The sequence below is a fragment of the Amaranthus tricolor genome, chromosome 6 (assembly GCF_026212465.1).
Source record: "Amaranthus tricolor cultivar Red isolate AtriRed21 chromosome 6, ASM2621246v1, whole genome shotgun sequence".
Lineage (NCBI taxonomy): Eukaryota > Viridiplantae > Streptophyta > Magnoliopsida > Caryophyllales > Amaranthaceae > Amaranthus > Amaranthus tricolor.
Window position 1 is genome coordinate 26,124,167 of NC_080052.1, and position 18,484 is coordinate 26,142,650.

The window sequence follows — 18,484 nt, forward strand, 5'->3', positions numbered from 1 at the left end:
ATATATATATATATATATATATATATATATATATATATATATATATATATATATATATATATATATATATATATATATTAATTGTGTTGTATATTTCAAACATGTGTATATATTTTATTGTATATATATGTTTAATTACTTTATCATAGTCTCCAATCTTTGACTTATGAATGATCGGAGTTTAGGCGATGAATCATGCCGCCTTAAACATACATCGACTTGCAATTACATATTCTAATATCTCTAGTGCAAATACAACAAACAACAACTAAAAAATAAAGGAAAAAAATATTAACTAGTTGTTCGCAGTTAGTAACTGCGAACAGCCATAAAAGACAAACTAGCTGTTCGCAGTTAGTAACTGCGAACAGCTATTTTGTCTTTTATGGAACAGCTCCAAACCATAGATTTGGGATTTTGACGCTTACTTTTGGAAATAATTTGATTTTGAGTTTATTTAATTATTATTATTTTTTTTTGCCTACGGATTTCAATAATTCTAAGATATCATTATTTGATATAAATGCGAAATTTGAATGCTACAAAGCGCGTTTCCATTGCAAAAGAATCTTTATCCCTCAATAAAGGAAACATTGCCGGATTAATTTAACTTTTTATTAATTTTTTACAATAATTTTAATTTTTAATTAAATATGAATAATTTCAACTATAAAAGATATTTATCAAAAATATACCAATATAACCTTTTATTTATACAAATCATATTAAATGAGTTATTTAACATCACGGTCGATCAAACCATCTAGAGGTGTTCATTCGGGTGATTGGGTCGGTTTCGGACGAGTGTCATTAGGTTCGGTTGCATTTCTGATCGGTTATTTTTCGGCTGTGTGTTACAACGGGTTAGCATCAGTTCGGTGTCGGTTGAAGTTCGTGTCGAGTGTCAATCGGTCTCGGGTTGTAATCGACTACTAATTGGTTCGATTTTATCGAGTACAGATCGGGTTCGAGTTTTTTTTTAAAGCAAAATTCAGCTACGTATTACTAATTACTATCGATTGAATCAATATCAAATTAAGTTGTTAGTCAATTTTTAATTGATGGCAAGATTCCCTTTATTTAAAGCAAAATAATTAAAATGTAAATTAATTAGTAATCATTATTATTTTGTTACTTTTACTTGTTTGACCGGAAATTAAAATTATAAAGTTCTATAAATATTCATCTAATTCGATTAAAAGTAGTTAAATAAACATTGACCATTGGTATTAACTCAAAATATAGGAAACCGTGTATTTATAAAATTTAATTTTATATAAATATCTAACACTTTATTAACTTAGCATATAAGATGATTGAATATGAGTCTATCGTACTTCTATGTTAAAAATTGGTTCAGGTTTACAGTAGTTCGATCTAAAATTCGTTCGGGTTAAGTCGGTTTTAGCCGGATAGAATTCGGTTTCGAGCATGATTTTGGTCGGATATGACTCGGGTCGGTTATTATTAGGTTCAGGTAATCTCGGTTACAGCTTGGGTTCAGCTTTCTCATTTCCGGTTGTCAACCGGTTTGGGTATTCGGTTCGGGTACTGTCGGTTCAATAAACTAAAAAAAGAAACACATTTTCGGATCGGTTTACTTTCAGTTTCGGTTCGAATTTTCAAGTTGGGTCACTTTTAAACAGCTCTAAAACCACCTCATATAATTTTTTCATTAATAGTTGTATTTTTAACATGTCATCTTAAATTGTAGATAACCGTTTCACATTCTCACAACGGTTCACTAGGGGCTCACTACAAAAACCGAAGTCCAAGACTCGGACCAACAAACTGTAAAACCGACTGATCACCATTTTTTCTTCATTCCAATTCAATTACGAGTGAGATTCAGAGATGACAATAGAACATACTAAGAAATTAATGGCGACAACAGAGGTGGAAAATAAGAGGGATGTCGATTATGATTCGGAGAATGGAGAGATTATTGATGAAAGAGGCGATTACATTGTCGATAATCCTGTAAAATCTATCGATACATTTCATCCTCTTGAGAATTCTTGGACGTTTTGGTTCGATAATCCTTCTGCTAAATCTAAACATGCTGCTTGGGGTAGTTCCATTCGTCAAATTTACACTTTCTCCACTGTTGAACATTTCTGGAGGTCTTTCTCTTTACCTTTCTTGCTTTTTTGCTGTTGATTCTTCTTGTCTTACAAGTCTTGGATAAGCGATTTTTAGGGTTTTGATTTTAGAATTCAATGTTCCATTTTTCTTGGGCAATTTTACGTGAAATCTTGAGTGGAGTAATAGTGTACTTGCAATTATTTGAAACAGGGAAAGATCGAGTCAAGAGTTTCTTTATTCTTGCTAGGCAGCTTGTATTGAAATGATTTTGAATGTTAAGTTTGGTTCATATCATTTATATGTTGGGATTAACAAAAGGCATTAATCTAGTTCTTATCTTAATTATTGTTATACTTATGCTTTCCACTTTTTGGTTGAATGAATTTGAATTATTTCGCCGCATAAAGTTAATTATGAATGGTTTCAAAGCATAAAAGTATTAAGCAGTATGAATGGAGGATATGTTCTCCTCCATTAATGCAGGAATTTCAAGTGTATGTCATATACTATAGGAATGTGCGTTTATCTAGTGCAAAGACGTGTGTTTTTGTGCTTGCGTCATTCCACTGCTTCTTTCAGTGTGTACTAACATCATGCACTTATAATACCTAAATAGTGAATACTGAAAAGCAGCAAGATCCATTTTTCCATTTTATCAAAATTTTTAATCACGTGTACTTCTTATTTATGTGAAGGTGTGGTTGTGAATAGCCTTCTTATTACAAGGGTAAAGTTACTTAACTTGACTCTGATACCTTGCATATATGGGAGTTTAGGTAGGAGCACTTGATTGCATCAGGGTAGTCTCTAATAATGCAATGTTTTTGCTATGTTAGAAGTATGTGCATTTTCAAATGTTTGTGTTGTAGTCTTGCATATGAATTCATTTTAGGAGTTTAAATTTTTGTACTTGTTACACTAGTTATATTTTCATTCTTTAATTTGTTTAAAAATCGGTCTTATTTATGAACTTAATTAGTTAGTAATGATGTCATTTTAATTTTCATCCCAGCCTGTACAACAACATACATCTTCCAAGCAAGTTAGGTGCCGGGGCAGATTTTCATTGTTTTAAGAATAAAATCGAGCCTAAATGGGAGGATCCAATCTGTGCTAATGGAGGCAAGTGGACTGTTACTTTCTCGAGGGGAAAATCTGATACATGCTGGCTTGATACGGTATGCAGTAATATTATGTAGTTTACTATACTGTTCTTCATTGTCTTTAAATTCTGATCTAGCTACTTGAGTAATTTCTAGTTGTTGGCAATGATTGGAGAGCAATTTTATCATGGAGATGAGATATGTGGAGCAGTTGTCAACGTGAGAGTTAGGCAGGAAAAAGTATCCCTGTGGACCAAAAATGCTGCAAATAAAGCTGCTCAGGTATAATAAGATGTTTGGCTGCTTTAATACGAGTTTCTTAACTCCTAAATCCTGATACCGCTTTCGTTTGTCATCACTTGTTAAGGATTCTGCCCTTTAATGGTGCCACAATATCAATTTTAATTGTTTGTGGTGGATGTTTAAATTTGGCATAGCTCTTCCAAAGATGGCTACTTTGATAGATGGAAACTCCTACTGACCATTCCTTGACTTATCCAATTTCTTCAGTGGTTGTGCTGGGGATCGCTTGAAAGTTGAAATTAGTAGCTTAAGCAGCCCTCTCTTTATCCTAAATAATTCTTATGTTTAATTTTAATCGAAAGCCTCCAATTGCCTTGATATGGATTTACCTATGCAAATTATATGAGCATAAAACGGAATGATCTGCTATTTTATAAACTTACAGATTAATGGAACTACAATTGTGTCTGCAAATAACTTGTTGCTGATTAGAATATAATTTTCAGAATGATTCTGTTCTTTTAGTCGTGCATCATTTATGGTTTGACCATTTCTACGTACGTAATGTTGTACCATGCCACAGCTAAGCATTGGATTACAGTGGAAGAAGTTCCTTAACTACAATGACAGTATCAGTTTCATATTTCATGTAAGTCCCACGTCAATATCTGTATTTTTCTGAAATTTGGATGTAAAGTCGTCCTGCTGAAACTACTTGTGTTTGGTATGATTTTAGGATGATGCAAAGAAGCACGACAGGGATGCCAAGAATCGTTACAGTTGTTGAGGTTGTAAATTGTTGTAAATCATTAGCACTTATGAAAGTTGATCAAGTCGAAGTTGGAAGTAGACAAAAATTAGTCTTTTTTGATGTAATTGAAAATTCTCTTTCAATGCTGAGATAAAAATGTCTAGTGTTGTAGCATTTTAATGAAAATTTTACCAATACAAACTCATTCATAATTTGATGCGGTTTAAGAAGATTTGGCGTCTTATTTCTCTATGTTTCCTTTTTTTCTTTTTGGTTCTTTTTGTAATTTAATGTAGAGAGCAGAGAAGATAATAATAGGATTTGTAGTTTGTTTTTGGATAATAATCACACAATTCAAATTTTTGTGGATCATATATTCATAGTCATAAAATCACTAGATTAGTTGTGCTATTTTTTAAAAAAAAATTATATTTATAAAATTTAACTATAATTATATTTTCACAACTCAAAGTCTTATTTAAAATAGTTATACTACGATAATGTGATTCTTATAAGCATAACTGAGTGAGTTGATATTGATCAAGTACAAATTGAACAATAATTTCAATTTATTTGTTAGAATATCCTTATTTTAACCAGAAATTTAATGTCAAATTTGTTAAAAAAATTGATACAAGCTACAAAAATCACTTACAAATGACATCTTACAAGAATAGCTCATATTATAATATAATTTTTTAAAAATAATCTTACGTAAAGACAATATCTTGTCTTGTATATTAAAAAAGTGATGCATATATATATCTATTACAAAAGAAAATAACTACTATTACTTTTTCTCTTTTATCCTTATGATTCTCACTACTGATAATTAATTCCCGCAACGATATTTATCCTTACATCAAAATCATAAAAAAAAAAAAAAAATCAATGCATAATTCTTAGTTTCTTACCAATAAGTATAATCATGGTAACAAAATGCAGTATTTACAAGCTGCTGCTTCTCAATGGTATAAGCTAGAAGCAAATACAGCTTAACATCAATATTATTACCCTCCACTCCATGTATTATCTTCAGATTTGTATTCCCCTTTTCGTTTTTCGAGCAGTAAAAAACTAAAAACTCATTTACACCTAAATACTAAATCCTCAAATCATCATAATCATATTACACTTATCCCAGATTCATATTCAATGAGAAACTTCACCTTCTTCCAATTCTTCATCGTAATCATGCATAATATACTCTTCCTTGATAAACAAACCCAACCGCTCTAACGGGCTTCTCAGTTTCACAACCTCCTTTCCACTCCACATCGTAGCAAGGGACCTACGGTCATGACGCATAACAACCAAAGAGCCCCCTACCAACGCCTCAAGATCTTTAAGAACCTGCAAGTTATCTTCAAACTCAACTGATTGTTCCATCTGTATAACATGTAATGATAACGGGTTACAAAAAAATATTTTTACCAAACGAAATAAAATTTATGCAGGTTATGAATGTTGGATTTGACCTTCCCAATAGCTATTCGATCTGCTTCCCTTGCTAGTTGTCTTTGCCTTTTGAGTTCAGAATCCGCTTTTAATTGTGCAGCTCTGATTTGTGCATCAGTTCTAGATTTCCCTGCAAAATGATATGTATTAGAGTAAGCTCAGTTGCAGACTTTAGTTACTCTGATTAAGAGGTTGTTTGGTGTAATGAGTAAATGAACGGAATGTAATCGGATAAATAAGTCAAAGGTAAGAATAACTGTTATTGTGATTCCCTGTTTGGTATAACCACCAACAAATGGAATCACCTGCACTAGATATTCTCTGACCAGTTTATATGGTGATTTTAGAATTTAACAATGATGTTATCTAATTCTAAATGCAAAAATCCCCAAATCAAACACCTCTTTAATCATTTACACAATAAGTAACACAACAATTAGCATATTCACCTTCGTGTTGGCTCTTCTCCAGTATTGTTTTCCGTTGATGCCAGTTTGCGGCATCAGCTTTAGCTCCATTATTTTCACCAACCTAAAAATTAAGGAAAATATGTCGGTATATTAGCAAATCGAGCGAAATATAGAATTTGCTGAAAAAATACAGCTAACAAAGAACAATTGTTATTCAATTAGAAGGTACTCTGTACTCGTGCTTCAAATTAAAGGCAAAGCTACACAGGGGACAAGGGCAGAGTAGTAGTATTATATAACGGTTTATTATTTTGCCAGTAATACAGATGACAACTACAATACCAAAGCCATAATCCACTATTTGGCCCCCTAATTCAAAATCTTGCTTTGCCCTTTGCTTCAAATTTAAGTAACCAACCATTACCTGTTCCAACAATGTGTTATTTTGAGCCTTAAGTATAATTTTTGCAAAGCGATTTTTCAATCGTGCAATACGCAAGTCCTCCGATGAAGGGAGTTCCGCCTCTCTTAGAGTTTCCAGACCTAAAACAGACAAAGAAAAACTGAGTCTACCAAACACTAAATCAGTTAAGCTTAACATTCTGAATTTTTCAGACACTAACGGTTGGCAGTTGTAGCAGCAGAACCAGAAAAGGTACGCTCTTTATCCACAGAACTCGAAGAGTCATCGGGCTTGCCATTCTGAAAATGCAGGTAAGAAGGGTTATCAGTGAATACCATCAAAACAAAATATAATACAATACACCCACAAAGAATGCACAAAAGAAAATTACGTTTACGTCTTTATGATCGCTGTGTTTCTGCTTTTCAGCTGACATCTTCAAGTTTTTGGAACCTTTCTCTTTTCCTGTCATAGCTGATTTGGACATGTGACGATCATGAGATGAAGAATATTTGTCTACCACAGAGTACACATTCTTAGTTTGATGGTAATCATGACTGCAGCCAGAATCCCTTTCTTTTACACCTTTGTGCTCTACGTCGTTACGATCGCTGAGTTTCTGTCCTTCAGCAGACACCTTCAAGGCTTTGGAAGCTTTCTCTTCAACTGGCATAGTTTCTTCAGAAAGCTGATCATCATGAAACGAAAACCATGTTTTTCTCACATCGCCAAGATTCTTATTTCGATAGCTATCTTGACGGTAACCAGGATCTGTTTCTTTTATATCTTTGTGCTCTACGACTTTATGATCTCTGAGTTTCTGTCGTTCAGCAGATACATTTGAGTCTTTGGAAACCTTCTCTTTTCCTGGCATAGTTTCTTCAGACAACTGACCAACATGAGACTTAAACCATGTGTTTTTCACATCATAAACACTCTTTCCTTGATTACTATCTTGACTGCAGCCAGGATCCCTTTCTTCTACATCTTTGTGCTCCCTGGACATTTTCATCTTAACAGGCATCCAAAGCCTATCAAAAAATTTGTTGAATTGTTTGGCATATTCATGCACCCAATTCCCCGGAGGATTGTATTTCATTGCATTTGAAAATGTGAGCCTCACATCAGCTTCAAATTCCTCAACGCCACCGAATGATTTCTGTCGCAATTTCTTGTTGATGGTTCCAAGATCCATAGGCTTTTTTATGATATCAAAATAATCTTTAATGCCCCATTTATCAGGTTCTACAGGTGCAAGGAATAAAGCACTCTGATCATGTTTGATAAGTTTTGTAAGAATTTCCTGACAACGTGCTGTAGCTAAGCAATCCATCTTCAACCTCTTTATTTCATGAGATACTAGAACTTGCTCAGATTTACGCTTACAACCAGCAATGCAATTATGTTTTATCTTGCCAAAATCACCTTTCATCTGATTCTGAGTCGCTGATGACTTCCCAAAGCCACTAATTACTTGCTTAGTAACAGGAGTAGACTTAAATTTCCTTTCATTAATAAGAGAGTTATTCCTGTCATCAGTTGCAGGTAGATTATTTTTGAGTGCTGGTGAGAACTCATCATATTCTTTGTTCAAGGGCTTCTTAGCAAGAACTTTTATCTTTGGTTTCTCGCTACTCATAACCTTTCCAGAAACCGGCTTTGGTACTTCAAACACCCTCTTCATGCCTGTCAATACAAGTCTATAACATCATCTTCAAGCTACTCATATCATTGATGGAGACAAATAAGCAAGATCAACACTCAACCCTATAAAAAGCCTGTAAACAGATGCAGTGCCATGACATTGATATTAAGCTCACTGGAGCTATTTCGATTGTTTTGTTGATAGCAAATTAAAACTTGCCAACCTGTTTAGTTTTGGGGATCCTAGAAACTGTTTTTCTCATTTTCCGTTGTTTATTTGATGAGGGAATTAAAATGGAAAACTCAAAACATTTTCCTACAAAAATGGGAGGAAATAACTTTCCTCTACCATTCCATCTTCAACATCCCCATTTCCCCAATGTGTTTTCAATTAATCCAAACAAGCGAAAATCAATTATTATTTGCATTTTTCATTGGAAAATTAATTTAATGGGAAAATTTTTCCGCCAAAGCATTAAACCCCATGTAAAACCTAATCCTCCAAAAACATTCACAAGAACAGCACACAAAAAATAATCTTCAATTAGGCCACCTGAAAATGTTTACATAAATCAGACAAAACCCTAATTTTGAAAAGCGTCAAATCAAATATAAATAACAATAACAGTATCAGAAACTTCTTAAAACATAAGAAAATAAGAACATTTATAATAACCCAGATATACGTAATTTATTCGTAAACCCTAATTTATACTTAAAATTATCCGTAAACAAAAATAAATCTTCTCATTAAAAAAGAATTTGATTATTAAAGTCAAATAACACGGATCAAAAACATCTCCCAGTTCGCAATTGGAAGAACAACGACAACACATAAACATACATGTATGCTTCAAATTAGTAAAATTAACACTAAATGATAATCAAACATAAAACAGAATTTCATAAAAGATGCCCAAAACAGAATATAATCCATCGAAATTCAATTAGGTATCATAAATATCTAAAAAGAAAGTGAATTAAAGCTTACCGCTTTATCTATGTAGATGAAAGAAAATGGAATTGGAAGAAAATAGAAGAGAAAATCACAACAATCACGAAAGAAGATGATCACTTAATTGGATTGATGATCACTAAATAGTAAATGGTAGGAGCCGGCAGGGGTTTGGCAATAGGTTTTTGACTTTGTTTTGGTTTCCTAATATTGCGATTAATTTAGGTAAAAATTTGCTCCGGATCTCCTAAAAACGCTCATTTTAGTTACCGAATTACGCTCGATGTACTCCACTTAAGTAAAATTAACATTATTTTTTTTTTATCAAAATACTTGGTAAATATTTTATATTTTCAGAATTTAAATAAGATATTATCTTCAATTTACATTTAGTCATGCTTCTCACACTAACAAAAAAAATTGTCATCATTCCTTTTAAGTTATTTGGCCTTTTTTTTTATTTGCTTATATTTTTATTTTTGATTGTGGTCTAGCAATTTTTTTTTCCTAACTTTGAATTCATTCTTTTTAGAGATTTTCAATTGGGTGATTGGGTTAGTTTCGGATAAGTGTAATTCGGTTTGGTTGTATTTCGAATCGGCTATTTTTCGGACTACGAATTACTAAAAACTATCGATCGAGTCAATATCAGATTAAGTTATAAGTCAGTTTTTAATTGATGGTAAGATTCCCCTTTACTTAAAACAAAATCGTTAAAATGCAAATCAATTAGTGATTATTACTTTGTTCCTTGTACTTATTTGACTGTAAATTAAAACAGCTGGTCTTGGACGAGATGGCCTCATAATGAGACCGTCAATTTGAGCCGGCCCAATTCGCGCGTGTAACAACCTGGGCAATTTTTTTTTTTTTTTGGGCATTTTTCAATTTTGATCTTAAAGGTATCAATTTTGAAAATTGATACCTTTAAGGTTAAAATTGATAAATGCCCAGAAAATTGAAATGTTGTTACACACGCGAATTGGGCCGGCCCAAATTGACGGTTTCATAATGAGACTGTCTCGTCAGTTTTTGTGAAATTAAAATATCTATCACTTTATTAGATTAAGTAATAAGATGATTGAATATGAATCGATCATACTTCTATGTTAAAAATTGGTTCATGTTTACAGCAGTTTGATTAAAATATCGTTTGGGTTAGGTCGTCTTTAGCCGGACCGTTTTTCGTTTCGAGCATGATTTAGGTTGGATATGACTCGGGTCGGTCACTATTAGGTTCTGGTAATCTCAATTAACGATTATAAGTCGGTTACAAAAATCGGCTGCAGCTCGGGTTTAATTTTTCCATTTCTAATTGTCAACCAATTCTAATACAGCTTCAGTTCGAGTAATGTTGGTTTGATAAACCAAAAAAAAAAACATATTATCAGATCGACTTACTTTCGATTTCAATTCAGGTTTTTGTGTTGGGTCACCTAAAGTATACTATCGTATTAGCACATAAAGTACATTGTTACATTTTGTTAAGATAAATAGTACCTAAAGTATACTATCGTATAGCAAGCAATGATCTGTAGAAAATAATTTTCGTAGTTAAATGGTCGTTAAATGATCGGTATGACAAAGTTTTGGTCGCTAAATGATAGACATTATCGACCATAACTGGATAGTCAAGGATTTTTAATTAATTGGTCGGCAACTAAGCTTTTTTGTGTTAAGATTGCTCTCATACTTCCATCCTAAATAACCTAAACACAAATTTTTACTTGAGACCGTCTTTATAAAAGATGCGTCTCAAAGGAGTCGGCTCATCATTACTTAAAAAAACAACTACCAAAAAAACACATGCTGAGTAACCCTAATTAGAGTTGGTGTTATAACATCTTGAAGTTGGTATTATAATTTATTAGAGTTGGTATTATAACTTATTAAAGTAGAAATTTAGAGCTGGTGTTATAACCCATTAAAATTGGTATTTAAAGTTAGTATTATAACCTATTTGGAGTTGTATTATAACCTATTAAAGTTGGTAATATAACCTATTAGAGTTGGTATTATAACCTATTAAAGTTAGTTATAATATCTACTCTAATAGGTTATAATAGGTTGAAATGAATAGGTTATAATAGGTTGAAATGAATAGGTTATAATACCAACGTCATTAGGATATAACACCATCTCCAAATAGGTTATAATACCAACCTCAAATACCAACTTTAATAGGTTATAATACCAACTCCAAATATCAATTTTAATAGGTTATAATACCAACTTTAATAAGTTATAACACCAACTCCAAACAGGGTCAAACACACGCGTCTTTAGATTTTTCTCTTTTTTATTTGTTGGACCTAGGCCTAAAAAATTGTCTATTATAAAGATGGTCTCTCGAGAGATGTTGTTAGCTGAATGAGTAAGTAGAAGTTTTTGCTACATAGCTTGTTGAGTAAATGTGCATATAATATTTTGAGTTATTTTCCAATGTATTGAGAGTTTTAAGCTATCTTTAATTTATATACCTTTATTTCATTGAAGTATAAGGATTACAAAATTAAATATAGCAATATAATATGGTTAAGTAATAAATATAAAATTTAAAATTACTACCTTCACTAATTAAAAATTAGCCTATTTATTGGTTACAAAATCATACTCTAGAAAAAACTACCTTAATTATAGAAAACTAATTCTAGAAAATAGAAATTAGGCTATAGTTGGTGAATATAATTCCACTAATTCACATATTTCTAGCAAATAATTTAATAGGTCAACATAATCCTACTAACTCATATATTTTAACTAACTAAAATAACTAACTTATTAATAATAACTACTTTAATTTTAAATCAAATCTCAATATTAATAAATGTCAATAAGCTTATAGTTGGTGATTTAGTTTCTTATGTATGTCATTAATGATTGATTTACTGATCGAGATGTAGTTATCCACCTTATTGTACTCATCAGCTAAGAACTAACAAAGCTAAACAATTCTTAGAAGACTCATTTTTGTCTCAAAAATATTATTTGCATAATTTGATCATAATCATATTCATACCCAAAGAGTAAGAAACTTAAAATGTTTGTTATAGCTAATAACTGGTAATTGAATGGAGTAATAATTTGACAAGTTAATTTTTAGTTTGAACAACTGATACGTTATTTCAACAATTTATTCATACAATATATTATTTTAACAAGTTAATTTATTTAATATTAACATTAGATAATTTAACCATTTAATTCTCTAAATTTCTACCTAAATTTTTTTGGTGAATGAGTTTTTTCTTGTTCTTATATAATGGATATGTAGGTTATTGGATTACTTGTAAACCAAACTTAATTTATATTGACTTTGCTTGTAAACACTTAACTTTTATATTGACTTTAAAACAGGATAAATTAATTAAGATATATATGAAGTAATTTTTAAATGTAATGTCCGATTGACCACTTGTATTTTGTATACTAACCATTAATTACAAGGCACCATAACAAAATTAGAATAAAATATTCTCTACGCCATATCTTATTGCATTGCTTTCTATTGGATGATTGCTTCGCTATTTATGCTGAAAAATGTACTAAGACAACTTGACATATTCTAAGCATGAAACATTATTGTTCATGTAATAAGTTTGGTACCACTTCTTTCGTTTTATTACGTTAAGGATATTGGATATTTAGTTGGATAATACTCATATAAATTATATGTGATTTTACATTTAAAAATAAGATATAGATTAACCAATATATAAGCTTTATGGACATACTCTTCTTGATATTAATTTGTTTTAAGATAAAATTTCATCAGATTTATATGCGGTCAACTCTTTTCTTATGTAGGTTTTATTTATATTTTAAGTCCAATAACAAATATAATATCCATGTTGAATCTTGTATGATCCAAATGGATGTGTACAATTTTAATATATACTTTTCATAATTTTTATGGAACATATTAATATATATATTAAAACTTGAAGTATATTTAAAATTATATATAAAGCAAATGTAATTAATAAAATAAAGGGCATAGAGTATTAAGTAAAAAGTACAGCAACAAAAACCTTCTTGCTACCATTTGTATTATTTTATTTGGTTTATCCACTATTGTACAAGTACATCTTTACAAGGCAAATCCCCATCAAGGCCGAAAACCCATAACAATATTATATTTCTATTTTATATGCAATACATATCTCTTTGCTTCTAATCAAAATTCCAACCAACCAAAAAGATCATAAGCAAAAAAGAATGTAACAAAATATTTTTTTTAATGAATTAATATGATCAAAAGCCAAACTAGATATAAAAAACAAAACTCATCCTAGTTACTACTTAGACATAGTCATAAACTCAAGCCATTATATTGCTTTGAATGACATAGTTAAAATTAATTCAATCGGGTTAAATATATCGAGTTCAATCGAACTAAGTTTTAATGCTATCAAGCCTAATTTAGCCTGACTTATTTCACACAGACTAATTTAAGTTTGTATCCGACTCATTGCACAAGTATATAAATCAAACAATATATATCATATATAATGTTCTCCCTCTGTTTAAAGATATGTTCATATTTGATTAATTAATAACGTATATGCATATGAATAAAAAGGTGAAATATATCTTTAAAACCGAGGAAGTGTAAGGGTCAAAGTCCAACTCCATTCCTCACAAAAGTGCAATTTCTAATATGATACAAGTTTTTCCCTTTAAGTGGAAAAGACCTTGCCATATCTTTCCTAGCTCTTCTCCTCTCAACAATCAAATGAGGAGGTAACCGCATCATCTCATCATCATCATCATCATCATGATCAAAGGGTTTAGATTTCACTTGATCATCACAATCATACCAAAAAGAATTATTATTTCCATTTCCTATAGGGATATGGATGGGTAAAGATGAGCTTATAATCTTCTTTTTATCATGACTCTTTCTCCTTTTGAGCATCATATTTGATTGGAATTTATAGTGATGATCATGATCATCTTTTTCATGATCAGATTCTGAAGAGTAATCTGAGAACATTACTTCTGATTCTTGAAACTCAAGAACATCCATTAATTAAATTTAGGGGATATTTTTGTGGGTGGGTGGGGAAGAAATGAAATGAAAATGAAATGAATGAATAAAGAATATGGGATATGGTTTATTAAGAATAAAATGAGTAATGGGGGAGAAATATAAGTTAAATAAGTAAGTTGTAGTATATACATAAAGAAGAGTTTGTTAAGGTGAGGGAAAAAAAGGGGAATGAATTGGGTGCAAAGGATGTTTAGCTTCATTGGTATATATAGACATGGTATTGGTGAGAACCTCTAATTAGCAACATACTTTATTTACATCACACGTTTGTCATATTGGTTACATCATACGGATAAGAAGTGTTCATTCGAAATATTTGAAAAAATATATAAAAAAATCTACAGATGGTGAGAATTAAATTTTTATCTTAAATATAGAAGAAAAAAATCATCAAACACTAAAGCAATTTATGTTGTAAAATAAATTATTATGAATTGATACAAACAAATTAAAGTCAATTTTTTAGAATTATATTCTTTCATTTTCAACCTTTTTATTCTGAAATTCTACCACTTATCGTTTTATCTAATCATAGTAGTTGTGTTGGTCATTATTTAAGTGACTTATTTTCTCATTAAACTACACTTCTTTTTTTATTATCAATTGAATAATCTTACTTTTAAATATATCAATTTTATTGCATGATTAACTGGATCATTTATCATTAAAGTTACATTTGATAAGTCAGAGCATTATTTTAATATTTTCGTAAACCCAATGTATATCAGATTTTACTACAACATAATTTACTTCTATTGGGATATATTTAGTAACATATAATTTGAATGTCATATTTTAAATTTCAAATGGTATATGTAGTGATTTTAGTGACATTTATTAGACCCTTTAACAGCATAATAAAAAAAATCATACTAAAATTTTTTGCGACATATGATCTAGTGACATTTCTCATAAATGTCACTATAGACTAAAATAACAATTACATATGTCACTGAAAGCCAAATAAAGTGTCACTAAATCACACTTTATTGTGAAACTTAAAATAAAAACAAAAAACTATTAAACTAAAAATATAAATAGGTGACATTTAATTAATGTCACTAAATCTTATATCGCAAAAGGTTAATTTTGTTGTAGTATTTAATGTGAAAAAATCATTTATTTACTTTTATGTTTTTATTTAATACATATACTCCTTGTATATTATATTACTTTTAAGTTGGCTTGATGAGCAAGTGAATCTAAATTTACCGATAATAGGCTGAATGGGCCAAAAAATGTTTGTTTAGATCAACTCAAAGGTTATCATTTATCACTATAACACAATTCAATAATAAATAGATTTTTACTAAATGACCTAGATAATAGTCTTTGTCGGCCGAAATTTGAATTCTCCCCCAGTATAACAATAATATTAATAGAATGTGAATATTTTTAGTAAAACTATTTGATTGATTTATGAGGATATGGAATAACTAATAAGTTAATTAATTTCTAACTTCAAATGAGTAGTTAATTTTTTTTAATGATGTAAAGTTATTTTATGACTTTTATAATTATAAGTTCTAATGAAAAATTAACTTTAAAGAGCATTTGAAAAGAAATGACGTCATGAAAACTTTCTCCACGCCTTCGTTTGTCTTTAGGGACACGGCTTCCTTAGTGGAGGCAAATCTTGGTCAATTTTATTAAACAATTCTTTTTTAATAATATTTTCATTCAAGAGATAGAGGTAATTGTTTAATAATTGTTGGAGCGCGTAGGATAATTCCTTTTTATTGTTTTTTTCTAATTATAGAATAGGATAAATTGCAAGAGAGAGTTATGCAAGAATCCATTTTAAAATTTTGTCTAAGAAATCAGTACTTGTTTCTTGCTTCCATAAGAATCTTTTATTTTAATTATATCTCTTTGATATAATTGTTTTAGTCTAACTTAATTTTAATATTTTTTAATATTGACGGTCTTTACATATTTTGATTAATTTTATTTTAATAATATTTTTATAATAATTATGGTCTCTATATATTTTTCACTAATTTTAATTAACTTTACGTATTTCTACTAATTTAACAATATACGTGGTCATTTATATTTTTTCACAAACTTTATTTTATAATATTTTTTGATTGTTGAGTATAGGGGCTTGTATATATGACAAGCTAACCTTACTAAATATAGCCAGAGTTAAAGGTTGAAATCATTTTATAGGTTCATTTGAATAGTATGTACAAAAAGATCATGACTTCTATGATAGAATATTGAGGCCAGTGGGTTGATGGAGCATAGTATCTATGAGCGGAATATACTAGATATGATGATGATAGTTTGAGGGAGCATAACGCTCTTTGCCACAAAAAAGATATTGTTATTTATTATCATTTGAAATCATACAATTAATTAAAATGATTGGAAAATTTCATGTGGCATCCTTAAAGATTTGCCATGTGGAATAATTAAATTGATTAATTGCTATACTTATTGAATTAAATAATCATACAATTAATTAAAAGGATTGAAAATTTTCATATGGCATTCTTACAAAGATTTTCCATGTGAAATAATTAAATTAATTTCTATATTTATTAAACTAAATAAGATAAAGTTGATTTTAATTTTATAACATGACATTATATTTTATCATATTTCTACTATATTGATTGATTGATTGAAATAAAACAGTAAAACTTAATTCAACTAAACTCAATAAGGAGAAAAATAAATAACAGCTCCCTAATATATGTTAAAAAAATTTTAACAAAACACTAGTTTAGTATAATGAAAACTAAAAAGTCAAAATTAAATTGTTAATTATGAAATAGACTACATTTAATAAAGCTTAATTATAAGTTTATTAAGCTGATTGGGTTTATTAAATAAGTTAATTCGAGTAATAATATTATTATTTTGATAATATTGACTCAAGTATTTTATTTGTTAACATTTTCAAGAAAGAGGTATATTTTATCTAAGTATAAAATTTATTAAAGAATACTTCGATAAAAGTGTATTTTGATTATATTTTATTAATTGATTACTATCTTATCTTTATAAAAAAAATAAATTTAAATAAAGTATTGAAAAATAAATTCCTAAATGCAATCCTTATTCATACTACCAATTACGAAATTTTACTTGTTTCGTAAATCGTTTATTATACCCTTACAGCATGTCTTATATAAGACTGTCTTACGATAAGACGACTTTAATAGAATTTAATGGGTCAAAGCTAGGGATGGCAACGGGTCGGATCTGGACCGGGTCCAAGTGGACTCGGATCCAGATATGTTTTCAGGAACAGTATCCAGATCCGGACCCGGATCCGCGGATACTGCGGGTCCAGTACCGGATTCGGGTCCAAAACGGGTCTGACTTGTTTTTGCCTTTTTTTTTTTTATTTTTGAATGTGTTGAGATTGCAATAGCGATATTTATAGACTAATGTTAATGATATATATAATTCCACAATCAATCACCCGAAAAAAAATTGCATCCCCAAATATGTACTGCTAGTTATTAACTTACCCACAAAATTTATAATAGTTTTATAATAATCTAAGTACCAATTGTCAACTACTGGTAAACTATCTTCAAGAACTAAATCATTGAAGAACAGAGCTCTGCAACGAATGGGTGATTCTGATTCCTGGTACAATTAAACTTAAAATCAAAGTGATTGACTTTATTAAGCTCAGCCCATTTCCAATTAATTTATTAATTATAGGCTGAACTCCAAGACAACCAACATATAAATAAATCCAACAGAGATATTAAGGACGAGCTTCTGCACCTTGATGTCTCTCATGGGATTCGATAACTTCTTCTCCGACGCCTGCATTTTTCAATTACAAACACAAATTATTAAAATAAACCCCAATAATAATAGCAATAAACCAAGAAAATCAAATCTAATTGAGAAATTGAAAATGTTTGGATAGAAGAACCACCATTTTTGTGAGTTTGAGGTTCAGTCGACGGTAAAGAGGGGGAGAGAGTGAGGTTAGCCAAGGAGAATAAAAAAAATAAATTAGGGTTTATTACCCAAATTCGCCAGGCAGTGAGGAGAGAGGAGGAATAAGCGGTGGCCGCCTCCAGTGGCTGTCGACAGGCAGTGAGGGTGCTTGACTGCTTGTGGATGTCGAGTCTGGGAGGGAAATGGAAATGGCAGTGAGGGACTGAGGGTGCTTGTGAGTTGTGTGACTGCGTGAGGGAAGTGAGTCTGTGAGTGTGAGGGAGGGGAATAGGGTTTTAAATTTTAATATATATTTAATAAAAAAAATAAAATTTTAAAAAAAACGGATCCAATTTTTCTCAGATCCGGATCCGGACCCGTGAAATTTAAACGGATCCGGATCCGACCGATCCGACGGGTCCAATTTTTTAGGACCCAGATCCGTGAAAATAGATGCGGATCCAATA

The 18,484-nt window shown here is 30.4% G+C and overlaps 3 protein-coding genes across 5 annotated transcripts; 1 reads left to right on the forward strand and 2 right to left on the reverse strand.

Moving 5' to 3' along the window:
* The first annotated feature begins 1,725 nt into the window (after nucleotides 1-1,725).
* LOC130815116 (eukaryotic translation initiation factor 4E-2-like) lies at nucleotides 1,726-4,388 on the forward strand. The gene is made up of 5 exons (XM_057681475.1): nucleotides 1,726-2,123; nucleotides 3,098-3,263; nucleotides 3,345-3,470; nucleotides 4,015-4,080; nucleotides 4,168-4,388. The coding sequence occupies exons 1-5, from the start codon at nucleotides 1,855-1,857 to the stop codon at nucleotides 4,216-4,218; spliced, it is 678 nt and encodes a 225-aa protein (XP_057537458.1). The 5' UTR covers nucleotides 1,726-1,854; the 3' UTR covers nucleotides 4,219-4,388.
* A 464-nt stretch (nucleotides 4,389-4,852) lies between these two features.
* Nucleotides 4,853-9,285, reverse strand: LOC130815115 (transcription factor GTE9-like). 3 transcript variants are annotated; one of them, XM_057681472.1, is made up of 7 exons: nucleotides 9,089-9,285; nucleotides 6,845-8,139; nucleotides 6,674-6,752; nucleotides 6,475-6,593; nucleotides 6,090-6,171; nucleotides 5,661-5,770; nucleotides 4,853-5,571 (listed from the first exon to the last, which is right to left on the reverse strand). In XM_057681472.1, the coding sequence occupies exons 2-7, from the start codon at nucleotides 8,135-8,137 to the stop codon at nucleotides 5,335-5,337; spliced, it is 1,920 nt and encodes a 639-aa protein (XP_057537455.1). In that variant the 5' UTR covers nucleotides 8,138-8,139; nucleotides 9,089-9,285; the 3' UTR covers nucleotides 4,853-5,334. The 3 variants fall into 3 exon arrangements, with proteins under 3 accessions (XP_057537455.1, XP_057537456.1, XP_057537457.1); XM_057681473.1 differs by having other exon boundaries at nucleotides 4,898-5,571; nucleotides 6,845-8,153; XM_057681474.1 differs by having other exon boundaries at nucleotides 5,369-5,535; nucleotides 5,617-5,770.
* A 3,807-nt stretch (nucleotides 9,286-13,092) lies between these two features.
* Nucleotides 13,093-14,265, reverse strand: LOC130815252 (protein S40-3-like). The gene has a single exon (XM_057681653.1). The coding sequence runs from the start codon at nucleotides 14,079-14,081 to the stop codon at nucleotides 13,671-13,673; it is 411 nt and encodes a 136-aa protein (XP_057537636.1). The 5' UTR covers nucleotides 14,082-14,265; the 3' UTR covers nucleotides 13,093-13,670.
* Between the last annotated feature and the right edge of the window lie 4,219 nt (nucleotides 14,266-18,484).

Excerpts from the sequence above, each read along its gene's own strand:
- LOC130815115 (XM_057681472.1), bottom strand. The coding sequence starts at position 8,137 with ATGAAGAGGGTGTTTGAAGTACCAAAGCCGGTTTCTGGAAAGGTTATG. Across the intron at positions 6,172-6,474 it reads ATAACACATTGTTGGAACAG|GTTGGTGAAAATAATGGAGC; the intron begins GTAATGGTTGGT and ends CTTAATTTTTAG. Across the intron at positions 5,572-5,660 it reads ATCGAATAGCTATTGGGAAG|ATGGAACAATCAGTTGAGTT; the intron begins GTCAAATCCAAC and ends CATGTTATACAG.
- LOC130815252 (XM_057681653.1), bottom strand. The coding sequence starts at position 14,081 with ATGGATGTTCTTGAGTTTCAAGAATCAGAAGTAATGTTCTCAGATTAC.
- LOC130815116 (XM_057681475.1), top strand. The coding sequence starts at position 1,855 with ATGACAATAGAACATACTAAGAAATTAATGGCGACAACAGAGGTGGAA. Across the intron at positions 2,124-3,097 it reads ACTGTTGAACATTTCTGGAG|CCTGTACAACAACATACATC; the intron begins GTCTTTCTCTTT and ends TTTTCATCCCAG. Across the intron at positions 3,471-4,014 it reads CTGCAAATAAAGCTGCTCAG|CTAAGCATTGGATTACAGTG; the intron begins GTATAATAAGAT and ends ACCATGCCACAG.